We start from the raw sequence: 15,933 nt of genomic DNA, 5'->3' as shown, positions 1-15,933 counted from the left end.
AATCTATTGGTCTAGTTGGTGTTGCATTGCTTACATCTAGTGGTGTTACATCTGCATGGTAGAACCAACATATGAATCTGAGCTAGGCCTCTCGCCCCGTGGGGTGCAAGTGCTCTGGGTGAGATGCATTAATCCTAGTTTCATAGATGATCACCTTGAGCAGCCAAGTGGAACCAGTTTTTCTTCGTCGGCAAACTTTTGGAAAAGGTTGTGCCCCCGTTGCAATAGTGACATGGCTATTTTCAGGCAAGCAGTGATAACTACTTTGTGCAAGGTTCTCAGTTCTTCGCAGAATATGGGCAAGAGGTAAATGCAGCACTGAATTCACCAGGAATTTAGATGTAATTAACAGCTTGGTGCTCCATAAAATCTGTAAAGATGAAGCCAAAGTACACGGTATACATGTGAAAGGCCCACTATGTGGGTCATGAAACTTCAAATGACAGAAAGCTGAGCGAGGCGGTGAGGATTAGTTCTTTGAAAAGTTGAGCATAGAAAATAAGTGCACTGCAGGAACTAAAAGGACAGCACAAACTCTTATGCCTGTCTTCTATGCTGAACTTTAAAATCGCAAACTATGTGGGTCAGCCTTTGTGACGGCAACTGTACTTCTCTGTTGCAGATCACAATAAACTGCACCAACCATGAGAGAAATCGTGCCTGAGGTGCACTTTCACATGCTAAGTGCAGTAGTGTGGCTAGCAGCGTGCAGTTCGTAGCAAATTTTGGCAGATAAAGAAGAATCCTTCGAAGTTGTATGAAACACTTTTACATCAAAGAAAACATAACTGTATAAGTGAGTTTTCGCACCCTTTGTCCAAGGTACTATGGGTCTGTTTGCCGGCTGTTCTTATTGATGATTCATCGACAATGCCCTGGTTATATGGCTACTTCGGGGCTTCCATGCCAACTGCATTGCTTGCTGCTTATCACCACCACAACCGTACAAACTCCTAGCTCATTTCCAATGTGAAGCCAATAAAATACAACTTGAGAAGCAAAATTTATGATTTACTGGCTGAAAAGAAAAAAATGTGCAAGGAAGATGTTAAATATTCATGTGATGTGTATGAAAAGTAAGTACTATTTTATACATTGGTACAGTCGAATCTGGATATATAGAATGTGAAGGAGATTGCAAAAAAGTTCGCGATATAAAAACAAAGTTTTATACAGAAACTGTGGAGAGGATTTTACTGATGTTCATTACATACAATAATTTGGTATATGTGGGTTCGATATATTCAGGTTTGACTGTAATTACATTTCGAAGCAACAATTTGGGCCTCAGATGCAGGTTGCATTCCTGGTTGATACCAAACACAATGCCATACAAAAACAGCTGCAAAGCTTACCTTAGCAGCTTCGCTTTAAGATACTTTTTTGCTTACTCTGTACGTCGTGCAAACTGGTAAGACACATCAAGATGTGCATGACGGGGAATCCACAATGCAAGTTCTGGCAAGCTGTACTAGTACGTTTACTAAGCTTGACTAGACTGTGTCAAGAGCAACATTGTCATCTACTTCTGTGTCCACTAAGTGGTCTTGGCCTAGAATAGAGCAAAATGTGTGTGCTATTTTAGTTTGGGGGTTGCTGTTCAGATCAGTTTTTGTTTGTATGAAAACTAGTGTTTGTATGGCAAATACTAATAAGCAAAAGAGTTCAGATGACATCTTTTGGCTTCTTGTCTGTTATGAGCAAGAAAATGTGTGCCTTTTTACGACTACATTTTTATTTTTGTCTATCTTTCTGTACAAAAAGGTCAGTAGGGATAGGTTCTGATGTGCCAAGCTCTGTTTACTAAGTTTTTTTCCCCCACACTTATAGTGAATATTACTTGCAAAATATCTGAAAACAATTGGGAATACTGTGTTATGGTCTGTGCCAGCAGCCACTGTTGTGCACTCTGTTTCTCAGAGCCAATTGGTTGGTTGTATTGTTAATGTCCAAACTCTCCAATGCACCTGATTGGACAAAAAGCCATTTTCTTATTCATCATTACTGCTTATCACTTTTGGCAGGACAAGGAGGATCTACTTCCTTTCAATATATTAATCTTCCATTGGTACCGCTGTCTAAAGTTGAATAAATTATACAACAATCATTATTCTGACTTTTGACTGGAGTGTCTTGGTAGCGGACCTAAATAACAAAAACCCTGCTTTTGCTTGGGAATGCCTTTAGGTGTAGCAAATGGTGAGCAGATTTTCCAATCAGTGATGATTGAAATGGTGAGCAGATTTTGCAATGAATGGTGATTGTTATATATTTAATACAGCCATACACATGTGCATACTTGAATGCCAGTCTTAATGCAGTTAATCCAAGACTGAGGCTTTGATAGCCGCAGCACCTTTACTTGTTTGGTTAAAGGGACACTAAAGGTTACCAGAAAGTCAAGTTAAAGTGATAAAGCAATGCTCTAGAATGTCTAAGTCTATATAATTGCGAACAGAGCTTTAGTAACCGAGAAATTGAGGTAAATGCATGACACGATTTGAGACCCCCCAGCGACATTCCGGTACTAGCCTGATGACGAAAGCACTTCTCATCATAATTTATGTCACTAGTACTCAACTACTCGTATTAAAAAGATAATTTCATTAGATTATAAGACGGAAGAAAATGCTACTTGTCTACTTCTATTCGATTCTAAGAAAAAATAACATTTTGACGTTACCCTTGAATAGCATGGGTGATCGAAAGGTTTCGTTTTCGCTCGACTCTGCGTGCTCGACATTGCACCGCGCGCCTTTGGAGTTTCAGTTGTTTCTTTATCGCGTCGTGCTGCGGTGGTCCTGCTAGCTCACGAAACTTGCATTTGGAACAAGCAGCGAGAATGCCACGTACATGTGATGTCGTGGGATGCACGAACGGTCCGCGGAACTTGGCCAAGGGTATTTGCAGCGGCGAATCCAACGTTACTTATCACTGTGTGCTAACGAGTGAACCTCTCCATTCGAAGTGGTCAAGTGCCGTACCTCTGCCACAGCGCGCTGGCAAAGAGCCGAAAAATCGCGTAGTGTGCTCGCTGCACTTTCGTCCAGAGGATTACGAGTTGAACGCCTACTTACTGAAGTCGCGTCAAGTGCCTTTCAAAGCAGGCCGTCGTCGTAGTAGTACGCAACGACGCCGGCAGCGCGAGCCCTCAACAGCAGGTCACGTTCATCAGTGCTTAAATCGCTGAACTCGAGCCCAGCATCGTGAGCTAATGTGTCGTTGTCAGGGCCATCCATTGCAACGAGCGTCAATGTTGGCGTCATAAAATAAAGAACCAGCTTATCGTCGTGCGCTTTCCCTTCCGCTAGCCACCATAGTTAGGCTTTCGCGCTGCTGTCGGCTCTGTCTTGGCTCTGTTTCTGGCCGCGCGTTTGCGTTTTGTGCAGAAAAGCCGTAGGGCCATGTGCGGGAGCCGTTTTACTCACCGACTGCGCAACGTCACTATGAGACCATGACGTCAATACTCCTCGATTGGAGGGCGGGTGATTTGAACTGCGGTAGAGGTACGCGGACGCTTCAGAACGCATTTTCTCTTAAAATAAGTCTCTTCTTCGCACGAAACAAGCGTTTCGAGGCTTCTGGGGTGGTATTTCAACAGTCCACGTTGACTTAATATTAACCTTTAGTGTCCCTTTAACACTGTGTAAAAGATTTCAGCTTAACCTAAAATTCGGGGGGGGCTGACTCTTATTACTTCTCTTGTAGAAAATGATTTCGTGTAAAATATGAAAATATATCTAAGGTGTGTGACAGCGCCACCATTGCCTCGTGGAACTAGAACCAATTCACCCAATTCCTGACCTGGCTATCTGGTGACCGCCTTCTAACACTGAACCTATGAGATGAGGACTTCAGTTCTTGTGAAAGTAGTAGGCATATATAATGGGCCTGGTGAGTGTGGTGAACCCATTACCAAGCCAGATGTATTAAAATGTAGCAATACTGCATTTCCTCAACGGCACCATAGTGGCGAATATTGACCTACAGGCTTCTTGCATTTAGATGTCAATGCAGCATAGATGAGCCATTAGCAGCAATGCAAATGCCAAAAGTGCAAAGTATATTTGTCCTTCCTCAAGCTTATAAGATAGTGGGCAAATAGATCAGAGGGACTGTGCAATACCTCTTTCATTATGTTCCCTTCACTTTGTATTTGCCTTTAAACCTAGTCTTCAAAACTCTATGCTGAAATGGCAACACCGGTTAAGTTCAACCAATGGTGCGGCATACCACCAGCTGTGCTGCAGAGTTTTCCTTTGAAAGCTTAAATGTATGCCTAGGGATTAATCTTTCCACGTAACTGATCTTAAGGGGTAGGATGTAAGTGTAGTTGAACTTAATCTCAGCAAGTGTCTATGTAACAACGGACACCATTCTGTCACTCCAAACAATATTTTCTTCACATCTTAATAGTGTGCTCGTATTAAGCACTGCTAACAGCAACTGTAGCAGCTAGTGCTAGTCAGATGGGATCGCTTGCAAAATGCCAGCAGAATATGGAGGGCCAGTGTCTAGCCCCTTAGTTACACCTGTTAATTACATAGTTTCCTTGCCACTGTTGAAGAGTGCAAGCTAGGTGCACTTTTTTTGCATTGGTGCTGATTCCTACTGCTTGGTTGTCTAAAGATGGCTATAAATCTAGCCATAAAAATGGCTACATTGCTTCATTAAAAGGGGTATGTTGAGCGTTTGAAACAAAATCTGCTTACCTTAAGAAAGTTTGTCGTTTTTCATTTATTGTAGGAATTATATATTTTCTGGTCAGCCAATCAGTAATGCTGTAAATGTACAGTGCTTCTGTATTTCAACTTTAGAAGCTCTATATTTTCTAAGATTTCAGTGATGTTCAAGCAGGCAGGAATGGTAAGAATATTCAGCAAGCTCTTCATATTTCTGCGTTGTGGCTACTATTTTATGAGAATTTTCTCAGCCATGGTTATTAAGACTTTACATGATTAAAATAAATTTGCAAAAGGGAGACTTGCTTCCACAGATAAGCAGTCCATGATGCTTGCAAGTGACAGGCAAGTTGGCTATGATGACAAGGTGCTTATTGGCAAAAGGAAAATTTTGCTTCTAAGGTGCCATTGGTATTGTCTTGGACAGATAAAGAGACGCATGGGAAGCCTGCAACGACCCTGCATACTACCCATGCGTTTCTGCCGCCTGCGAAGGGGATCGGAGCGACTTTAGCGTGGCCTCCCCCCACCCACTTTGCTGTGCACTCTCTGGCTGGGAGAACTGGTGCGCACCCTAAGTGCATGCGTGACTGGCAAGGTGCAGTGAGGACAACACGCCTCGGGAGCTGAGCGATGAGGACAGCGCCTCTGAGAGCCGCCGGCACAGAGAGAACCAGATCACCCGCCAGAAGCTGGAGCAACTGCAGAGGAAGATGCGTTACTGTCGGCTGCGCAAGGTGAATACTCTCCCATTTCTCATAGGTCTATTGTTTGGGTAGTTGGGTGCTGGAGAGATGCTACCACAGAATTCTGTTTGATGAATTGCCATGGGACAGGAGTCGCTACACTTCGGAGTCTTGGAAAGCCTGCTATAGTCACGCTTCAATATAGTGCTGTCAAATGTAACAAAATGTTGGGTGTAATGACATAACTTGAAAAAAATACAAAATTTTCACTGACAATAGCAATGGTTGAATGCATGCTTATGAAAAATGTTGGATATAATGAAGGTACGTTCGTGTCAGGTGTGACTTCGTTAAAATGAGGTATATCTTACCAATCTTAATGTGCCAAAGAAGCCTCCCGATATGCATGCAAAATAGTTCCTCAGGTGCTTGGCTCTTCAGGAGCTGCACATCAATGCCATTTTCATATTGATGCATCTCTTATTCTTGCGAAGAGTTGAATTGTGGCCGGCTGAGTTGTATGTTGACTGTGTCTTCTAGCCAGTTCTGTTGCTTGTAATTGCACATAGTACTGCACGTGACTGCCTCTTTGCAGGCATATGTTGTGGTAGAAGGCAGCAGCCTGTCGCCTACTTCCAGAGTTAGACTGTGTCCAAAATAAGCATGGTGTGGATGTTTTGTTTGTCTTCGTTCTTGTTGTACGTTCTCGCATAGTAAGCATCGTGTTCAGTACGAATCTCTCCCAAGAAACGCACCCCTGGAAAGCCGGACGCCTGTAAGAGGTGGTGGTGGGGATGGAACTATGCACTTCTCGCAGCTGAACTGGGTGTTCCACCCACTGGGTCATGACTGTGGTGGTGAAATGGTAGAGCTCCCACCTCGTATGCGGAAGGCACTGGGTTCGAATCCCGGGGTCACCAGTAATGGGTAGAGGCGTACCACAACCTGGAGCTCAGTTATTTATACGGGTTCTCATCTCGAAAGGGGGCCTTATAGCGATTTGTGAGGGTCTCTGGGCACCCCTTGTCCCTACCACAGCTTTGGTGAAATAGTCGAGCATCTGCCGCTGCCGTGAGACGCAGACGAGTGCTGCCACCGGGCACCTACTGGTAAGATAGGTACAAGCATGCTCCCAGCCTGGTGCTCGGGCAACTTGGAAGGACATCCACCTATTGGGAAGTTGGCGGCATGGGATTGCCAGACTCTTGCAGCATGGGATTGCCAGAATCTTGCGGTATGGGGCTGCCAGAATCCTTTTCTGATGGGCAAAAACCCTCGTTGACACAGTCCGCAGCTGCTATAGTGTCTTTGTAACGTTGAAGCTGCAGTGGCTGTGCGTCGGCTGAAGAAGCTCCAGCCGCGGCTAACGACCATCGCAGAGGAGCCTGCTTAAAGAAGGAAAGGGTTGACAGCCTTCCGCTCATTCATTTCACTGCCACAAAGCCGAAGCCTAGAAGCAGCGGCAAGTAGCACGGACAATTGTGAGACAACTTGCAAGGCAGCTGGTCTGCAGAGCGTGTTTACAAGCTGATAGGCTGCCCACATGAGCCATATTACTGCAGGCAACCCACCATGCACCTCTCAACCATTCATACCATACCACCATGCCTTGTGGAGAATGTGGCACTGCCACATACAGGCTATTGTTAAACTTTTCGAATGAGAACTGCGAATACAGTAGACATCCGTTAATTTGACTCTGGTTACTTATATTTTTTGGTTAATTCGATCAGGACCTGCTGAAGGTCCTGGCCGGTGGTCATGCATTTCTGCAAGCCTAAGCTTTCGTCATTTTGATCTTGAACTTTGCCTTCGCCGGATATATCAAACTTGACTACGTAGTTAGCACGCACGTGCCTGACCCCTGGGTGACTCCAGTAGAGACCACTTTAATGGCAGTGTCGGTGGGGCTTAGGGGTCAGTGAATGCACTGAACACGTCAAAATCTTCTGTCAAAAATGTTTATTTTCGGCCTGCCCTAGGAAGATTTCAGGCAAGAATCATTGATGCAGAGCCGCCATTTTGGAACCATCATAAAGAGGAGATCTGAGCTCTTTGGATAACTCCATCACCATATTTTGCCATAGAAACATAAAAGCAAGGGAAGTGAATGAAAAGGGCAGGAACTAGCGTCGCAATTCATTACTACTGCCACGGGGACACAGAAGCACTCGTATTGGCTTACGCAGATTCGAATTCTTGGCGCATGATTAGTGCACGGCAAGCTGTGCATTTCCTTGTCCTGACGAAGTTTGGCGATTGTGGTAGGATGCATGGCTGGCTCACAATAGTTCTGTTATAATGTCCAAAGTGCAAAATTGGTGAGTGCAGTTCAAAGTGGCGGAAGGTCATATCTGAAAAAAAAAAAAGGCTTAGTCGTGGTATCACCCCTGGTTGCAATATGTTCACCCCTCAAAAATTGTTCGGGAGAACCCTGCCATACTGGTACAGTATACCAGCCTGTGGCTGATAACTATTGGTAATCTTGTGTGCTTGCCAGGAGGGCAAAAGGGAAAAAGCTCATGTTTCACTATATACTGCTGATGTTGCACAGTTCGGTTGCTTGTAACTTGCCACATTCGAAGGTGAATACTAAATGCATGGTTACTAAAAGATTCAAGTATACATCAAGTGCAAAACGAGGCATAAATATGCATAAGTGAGCTTTTTGGGCTGCCAGCAGAATAAAATAGAATGACTTTTTGCACCATCCTGATTTCTGATATGTGTTCACTGTAGCCACTGTACCCAAAAGAACTGTTAAGCATCTGCATGTTATGTATCAACATACTAAATTAAATGGTCAACGTTCACATTATGCGCAGTTTTGATATCGGTGAGTAGTAGTACTTGTTGAAAGTCGTCGCCTACTGCTACCTGTAGCGTGTCCTGCTGTTGTGTGTTAATACATATCGATGGTACTGTGTGTTGATTCGCTGCGTTTCAAAAGTGTCTGAGAAGTTAGTTGTGTAAGAACTGGAAGTGAACGAGGCTGGTGCAAAAGTGAAACAAGTGGAGCTTGTTTTCATCCAGGCCTCAGATGAAAACAGGCCCTCTTGTGTCTCCTTTGTTACTCAACTGAGTATTCATCATTATTCACCTCTGTGGGCAGTGAAATGTTTAGAATGCAGGAGGCACTCCTGCCACATAAGTGTGTTGGACATAGTGGCGAGTTCTTATCTGTACTCTGTAAGTGAATTTAAACTTGCTGATTTCGACACCCCCCCCGGAAATAGTAATTTCGTCTAGTTTCTCTTATCTACAAGTCCTTTGATGGTGGTTCAATTTTCAAGTTGCCTGGACCAAGAGTATTCAATTGGGTCAGAAAGAGGAGCGCAATCCAGAAGCGACCTACTACCATTGCTTAGCTTTAAGGAAGCATGGCAGTTGATGGTGGTCATGTTTTATTTTTCTGCATAAGGTTGTAAAATAGATTCATGTATAATGTACAATTCGCAGTGTCTTGGGCTTTTTTTTTTCCTTTGACTGGTTGTGTTACTTTCGTCTTGTCTTTAGTAGAGACCCAGCTGCCTATTTGCCAAGGATATCTCTGGCCACCATGGTTACCTTTTATATATTGTAGTTGCAAAGAGCAGGTGCCTACACAGTGGTTCCGCAACAACGGACATACCATAGTTGCACACTGCTTACACATAAACAGCAAAGATCAGCATGATTGGGGACAAAGAAGGTAGCACATCATGCCACATGCATAGTACACTTAATCCTCAGTATAATTAACTGATATAACAAATTATCAGATATAATGAATAAATATGCTTATAACGAGTACGAGATATAATGAAAGTATTTTTGTGTTGGATATATGGCTGTTATAATGAGGCTCAACTGTAATGTAGGGGAAATTGAAAGAATATTTCTCATCATTAGCCTGATTAAGTCTACTGCAGGTTTAACACCTTTCCTAGAGATCCACACTTAACCTTTGCTGCAGGAACAGAAAGCTCACCTGCAACATGAAAATTTCCCCTGTCTTATCAATACATCTGTTGTCTGTAACACCCTTGACTGGATTTCCTTCTCTTGGTGCCTGTTCACTTGCTCAGACTATTGCGTGCCCTGCCAAGGTTCATTTTTTAACCCCTTCTATGCCATGGACGATCTGGACTTGTCATTTCTGGTAAAAAAAAAAAAAAAAAAACGGCCACGCACAAGCTCGGCTCATCCATGCCACTTCTAAGTTTCTTGCCATTTTCATTTTCTTGTCAACAACATTTTGAAATTTTTTTGTGTGGGGCTCTCAAGCTTTGCTGTTGCAATAAATAGTTGAGATTTTGTAAACTAACTTCTTAAATTATTGCCGACTTCATTTTTTCTACATTTTCTATCGGAATTCAGGACAATAGTGTGGCACAGAAGGTGTTAATCTTGCTCTGTGACCTCGCAGAAAAATCCAAGGTTGAGGTCACCACTTGTGTTTCAGTTTAGCACATATTTTGGCATACCACACCTCTGCTGTCAGTAACATCGATCTATCTATTTGCTACTTCAGAAGTGTGACCTAGCTTAATTAGTAGTATTTTTCATTACATTTCCGTGTTGCATGGAAAAGGTGCTGCAAGAGTGTCCAGTTGTGTGTCCACCATGCCATACCCTAATGGTTAATTTTACAGGGTCTTACTGTGCTCATACTCTATTGCAACATTGCCGAGCCCAGTAAATAAAAAGCCTCCTCGAGCCAATTTGGCTGCTTGCCAGAGCAGTAACTACATACTAGAAGTGAGAAGACAGACTATTTTATTATTGTTCGCATGACATTGTGCCAATAACAGAGGTCGCAGCCTTCACATGACTGGAACTCTCGTTATCTTTGTTGCATTGTTGGCACGAAGGCGCCCTTAGCTACAGTGTGACACTCTAAATAAAAAAAATGCAAATGTGTTCAGAGCGCTCATGTTTAACTAGCCGAACGTAAAGCATGCTGCAAGAGTGCTCCCGGATGTACAGTGTGGTTCGCTGTTAAAGGAAACGTCCCGATGTGTGGTGCTCATATTGTGGGTGCTGTATAGCTGCAAACACCAGCTGAAGCTATGTCAATACAATGCACAGGCATGTAGGAAGATAGCACCACCAACCACAAGCCATGTGCTGCAAAGTCAGATGATTGTACACTTGCTATGGTCTGTTATTTGCAGCGTAAAGGTAATGTTTCCTTGTCACCTTTAGGAGGGTCAGCCTGTGTTCATTGACCTGGCCACGGAAGAAGGCACTAAGGCTATCACCACGGCACCAAAGGCTCTCCTGCCACCGCTCGAGCCGCCGAAGGCCCGACCTCCAGCAAAGCGGGATGACGATGCTGTGGATCGGGCGCCTCGGCCGATCGTGCCACGAAGCCTTCTCCCACCATCTAGTAAGTAGGCAGCAGGTGCCACACATGTGCTTGTCCTTTTCTGTGCCCGTGTCTTCTGTGCCTGTGTCTTCGTTTGTGCACTCATCCCTCTCTGGTGTACTTGCAAAGCTCCTGGTGCTGCACTGCTACAGTTGACCCCGGATATATCAAACTTGGTTATATAAGATGATTGCCTATATCGAACAGTCGTAAAATTCCCTTAAAGATTCCATGCAAAATTATAGCGATGTGCTACATGTACATCGAACTCTCCTTCACCGCCACATTTGATATATGGAATGCTGCACTGCACCCCTGCAAGTGCACTTTTCCTAATGCAGACACGATCACTTCTTGTGTCGTCGGGAATATTTAATGCTGATGAATTTCAAATGACACTGTTTTGGCAAGTCCTGTCAAACAGGAGATTGAATCTGAAGGGCATTATATGCCATGAAGGAAAAATGAGCAGCAGGGGGCTCTGTTTTGCTCGCTGTTCATATGGATGGCTTGTGCAAAACTGCGGTCATTGTCGGCAGGAGCAGATCGCTACTCTGCTTCAAGAAAACTAAAGTCCTCCCAGTCCGATATGTGGTGCAGGGCATGGGATGCTTAAATGAAACCCACCCTGACCGTCCGCCTGGTAGCCCACGTATGACGATCTGCCTATTGTTTGTACTGTAACAGACATCGCTGGGCATATCCGCACACGATTTGCAGTGCAAGCGCGCTGATGGCGGGAAGGTGCATATCCATAAAGGCTAGTTTGCTTGTGCAGTGTGTCCATTTCCACCTTTTCTGAATAAAAATGTGCAACAAGCACTTTGACACGTGCTAGGTGCACCACAGTCTTTGGTCCGGGTGACACATGCTTTTAGGGTTAGCGTTGTGATCAGCATATGAAGACCATTCTGCAGTGCGATCGTCTTAGAGTTCAATATATCTGGGTTCGACTGTGCTTGCATCCAGGAAGGCAGAAAAGAAGGAAAACTAGCACAGACACCATTTGCGAGCTTGGCTACTTTGCATCAAAGGAATTTCAGATAACATCAAATTTGGTCTTGAAAGTTTGGACTTAAAAGTGCGTCACATTGTAAAAATTTTGTGCATCACTGAGCGCGTCATCAAAAGTACCTCGAAGCGGGGAAAAATATAGTCTCAAATTGTTGGGATTCAAACGTGTTGTTTTCCATTTGTGAGCCAAATGCTCTACTCACTGCACCATAGTAGGTCTGTTTAAGTGATAACAGTGGGCTGCGGCCTTGCATTTTTTGATCCTGGCTGCAGCGGCGGCATCTCAATGGGGTTGAAATGCAAAAACGCTCCTGTTCAGGTTGATCCGCCATTAGAGGGAACATGTGAACGCGTAGCTCATGCTCAGTGCAGCGCCAGGTGGCGAGAACCACGCTCATGCCCAGAACACTGCAAAGGTGGCACATGCCGTGCATCGTCTGTGAGTGAACTACCCCTTCACTTCTGTTGTGCACATTATGTGCCGTTGTTGCATTGAATGGGATTTAGAGGGGAAAAGTTCCACTTCTCTAGCCAGCCATCTGGACACTACGAAGCCCCTTTTAGCTGATGCCAGCTTTGCGTTTGGTCTTTATTGCACGATAAAGCACAAAGCATTAATTTTGCAGACGGAGCGTGGTGTAACATAATGCCAAGGGGTCTCACTGTGGGCACGTTGTTTTTCACGCTGCTGTACATGGCATAGCTCGGTGATGCCTGCCTCCGTCATGGTCGGTTCATGGATTGATGGAGATGTGAGTGGTTTTGCAAAGCTGCCACTGGCGAATAATAATAAGCTCCTACGGCGGCACTGTGGTAGAAGTGTGTACTTATATGCTTTCCATGTCTCATGAGTGGCAGTGTGTGAAAATGTTTCCCCATAATGGGCAATCACATGGCCAGGTGGCTGTGTGGGTGAAGAGGTGGTTCTGCAGCTGACGACACTCGACGTGTGGTGCCTTTTCGGCATTTCACGCATGTGCTTGCTTTGCACAGCTTCCTGCGCCTGGCGCTATGCTGAGCATGAGCCACATGCTTGCATGTTCATGCTAACGGTGCCTCATAATCAGATTGTGCTTTTGGCGCGTAAAGTGCCTGAATGTAATTTTACAGCTTGCATTGAAGTGCTTAGCATTACAGCCAAGTATTGAAATGCTATGTTTGACAGTGAAAATGCAGGTGTGATGAGATGCACCACATTGCACATGCTTCGAGGAGGAGAGTCTGGTGTTGCAAGTACTGCAAGCACTGTATGACAATGAAAAGGGAATAAAGAGTTCTAGTGTGCCTGGTATTCTGGCAAACACAACCAATTTGGGCAGATTGCCAGGTGAGCAGGAGTGTAAACATGAGTACCTGAAGTGGTGTCACCTGGTGGCACAGAGCTCAACCAGACATACACAGAGCTATTATTGCAGTTAACAAGTGTATTCTACATTGCTGCTGGTGTGCATATTTGGCAGGAACACAATTATGCTGCTGCTGAAAATTTACGCCATATTCTGGCAAACGCAGGGGGTTTGGGTGGATCGCCAGGCGAGTGGGGGTGTAAACGTAAGTGGCTGGAGGGCTGACGCCACCAGGTGGTGTCGCTACTCCAGTTGCTCACGTTTATGCCTTTGCTCACCCGGCAATCCACCCACTTTTGGCAGAATACCGGACACACTTAAAACTCCTTAATGTCAGTGTTATGAGTAGTCTCTACACATCTTAGTATGGTCTCAACATTGTAAATGTTATTAAGGCATTGCGAAGAGCTTGCACAAACATTTTTATCAGAGGAAATGTGAGTTTTCTTTTGTCATTGCCATTACGTCTTGTTTGTTCTCGAAAGCTAAGTCAAATAGCTTTTACACGGGCCAGAAAGCATGCATGCAACAGCAATTATTAGCAGTTTCAGTGTGTCTGTGATGTGTGAAGCTGAGCGACAGAAAGTTTGGCAAATTAGTACATTGTAATTTCTGACGGGGGTTTGTGCAAAAAAGCTTGGTGGTGATGGAGAAAGTGCTTCAAAATCATGTTACTGATGAAAACTTTGTCAAATTGAGGTTTGATGATGCTGGGAGTGAGAAATGGGGTGTATAGGTAGCTTCTGTGTTATTTTGCAACCAGTGAATTGTGCCCGAAGACAAATCTGAGCAGGGAACCTCGTGCAACTCCATGGCATTGGTTGCATTGCCGCAGAAAGTTCTGTCCAAATTTGACCCACAAAGGGGCCTTGTAGCCACACCCTTGGATACACACCAAGCTTACAGGACAAAGCAGCTGTCATGATTGCTGCAGGGCCATCGTAATTGCAATAGGGGCTGTGACTTTGAGAAGCCTAGAATGAAGCAATATATAACCACAACATGGAAACTAGGAGAAGCAAGATTGAAAGAATGACACAAAAGGCTTGTCTGTGAGTGTGTCACTTTCAGTCTTGTGTCCTTGTCCCTATGTTGTGCCACACTTCACCCCACTTCAATGTGACTGACCAACAAACCGATTGCTGGTACATTTGTGAAGTGTCTGTCAATTTATGTTTGTTGGATACTAGCATTACATTATTTTGCCTCCAGTTCACTGTCATCACTACTGTAGATTTTGCGGTGCTGCACACTCGCTGTGTTTCCAGGGATTAGCTGAGAAAAATGGCTTTAAATTCACAAGGATTTGACATCACGGGGTGCACAATGCACATGCTTGCTGGAATTGGGCATGAAAGTTGAATTACTTCTGAATTAGGGTTGAGCTAACAATCCTTTATCATTGTGACTTATCTAAATGCTGTCAGTATGTGCATTGCACATGTTGAAGCATACCTGTTGGATATTTTTTTTTTACTGCTTCAGCAGTCGAACTGTAGTTTCACGGCTGACTGACGCACTGAAGACGTAGGCCTCATTTTTTATCCATGCTTTTGTTTGTATACAATCGGTATGAATAACTTGTTTTAGTGAGAGAAGCAAGCGAACACATTATTTCTGTTGAAAAAATGTTTAAATGGTATCATCCAGTGGTTTACTCAGGGCCTTCTGCTGCAAGGGGGAGTGGGCGTAGCTAAGTGATGTTGTATGTAAAATAGTGTTCAGTTATGCCGATACTGCATCCAACTCGACTGCGCTCAAATGCAGCAGCAACTGTAGTTGTATTTGAGGGCAGTCTTGGCTGGAAGTGTGAAGATGCGGGGAAAAAAAAAAAGAACGGTAGCATGTTACAGATGTGTATTGTTTTATTTTTGTAACTTTCCTGTGAATGTGTTCAAGCCTTGCTTACTGTTGCAGATGTGACAGTTTTTGGAAAGAAGAAAGGTAAGTGCGAACGCATGGTAAGCGTTAATTTTTGTTCGACTGCTACAGACAGTGCTGCATTAAAAGTGAGTGTCTCAGATGGTTCGTCAGTGCAGGTGAGAACAAAGCAGTTGGCACTGAATGAGAGCAGAGAGAACTTGGTTGCAAGCACTGTTTGTCCAGGATGTGTATTCCACTGACAGCTCTCCACTTCTATGGTGCAGCTGAGAAGGCTTTGGGCAGCACGGTGCTTCCCCAGCTGCAGACAGCGTCATCTGGCTGCAGCCGTATTACTCCTCGCCACTGGAGGTCTCCGTCATCCCTCCAGAGGTGAGCTGCTGGTACTCCAACTATTTGGTACTCCAGCCTATTTCGTGCAAGAAACCAAAACTGAGCAAATGAGAAATGCCCTTTCGAGCATGCAGAGAGTATGAGGTGGTGAGGACCGATTGTGACGAAGGTGACACTAAAGAGCTACCACAAACCAGACAATGCCTTGAAAGATCGGGCAACCATGTAGGGCCCATTTCCCAAGTGCCAATGTGCAAGTGGGCCGCGAAGAAAACGAGGGGTTCTGTTGGAGAAGTGTGCCTTGCCAAGGCTAACTGCCTGACTTCGTGCTCTCTCCCAGTTGTTCTTCTTCCTCCGTGAGCCAAGTAAATCCATTATATGTTCACTACATTGATGTGTGTTTGCTACTGTGTACTTGCCTCTTGATTGTACAGGTGTGAGCTCTGATCTCCTGGGTAGTGGCTTATGCTTTATGTGCTAATAAATGTTATAATTTGTGGGAGAACAAAAACCAGACAGATGCTGCTGCCTGGTGTCCACAAATTGTGTTTTAGCCAATCCTGCTCAATCAGGTGGAAGCCTGATTTTGCAGATACCACTGCTCTCGCACGGTCAGTGCACTGAGCATGTCATCGTCTTTT

General features: G+C 44.5%; 1 protein-coding gene across 6 annotated transcripts in view; it reads left to right on the top strand.

Annotated features, from left to right (window-relative positions):
- The window catches only part of LOC142568281 (AN1-type zinc finger protein 4-like), a 73,003-nt gene that overhangs the window by 16,478 nt on the left and 40,592 nt on the right, over positions 1 to 15,933 (top strand). For 3 of the 6 annotated variants that reach the window (XM_075678271.1, XM_075678268.1, XM_075678273.1), the window contains 4 exons: positions 5,281 to 5,419; positions 10,556 to 10,739; positions 14,996 to 15,022; positions 15,226 to 15,331. In XM_075678271.1, coding sequence (XP_075534386.1) covers positions 5,281 to 5,419; positions 10,556 to 10,739; positions 14,996 to 15,022; positions 15,226 to 15,331 — 456 coding nt within the window. The remainder of the gene's footprint in view (positions 1 to 5,280; positions 5,420 to 10,555; positions 10,740 to 14,995; positions 15,023 to 15,225; positions 15,332 to 15,933) is intronic. The other 3 variants (XM_075678270.1, XM_075678272.1, XM_075678269.1) reach the window with 2 other exon arrangements.

The sequence above is a fragment of the Dermacentor variabilis genome, unplaced genomic scaffold (assembly GCF_050947875.1).
Source record: "Dermacentor variabilis isolate Ectoservices unplaced genomic scaffold, ASM5094787v1 scaffold_18, whole genome shotgun sequence".
NCBI lineage: Eukaryota > Metazoa > Arthropoda > Arachnida > Ixodida > Ixodidae > Dermacentor > Dermacentor variabilis.
Note: the sequence above shows the minus strand (reverse complement) of the source record. Positions and strands in the feature narration are given on the sequence as shown.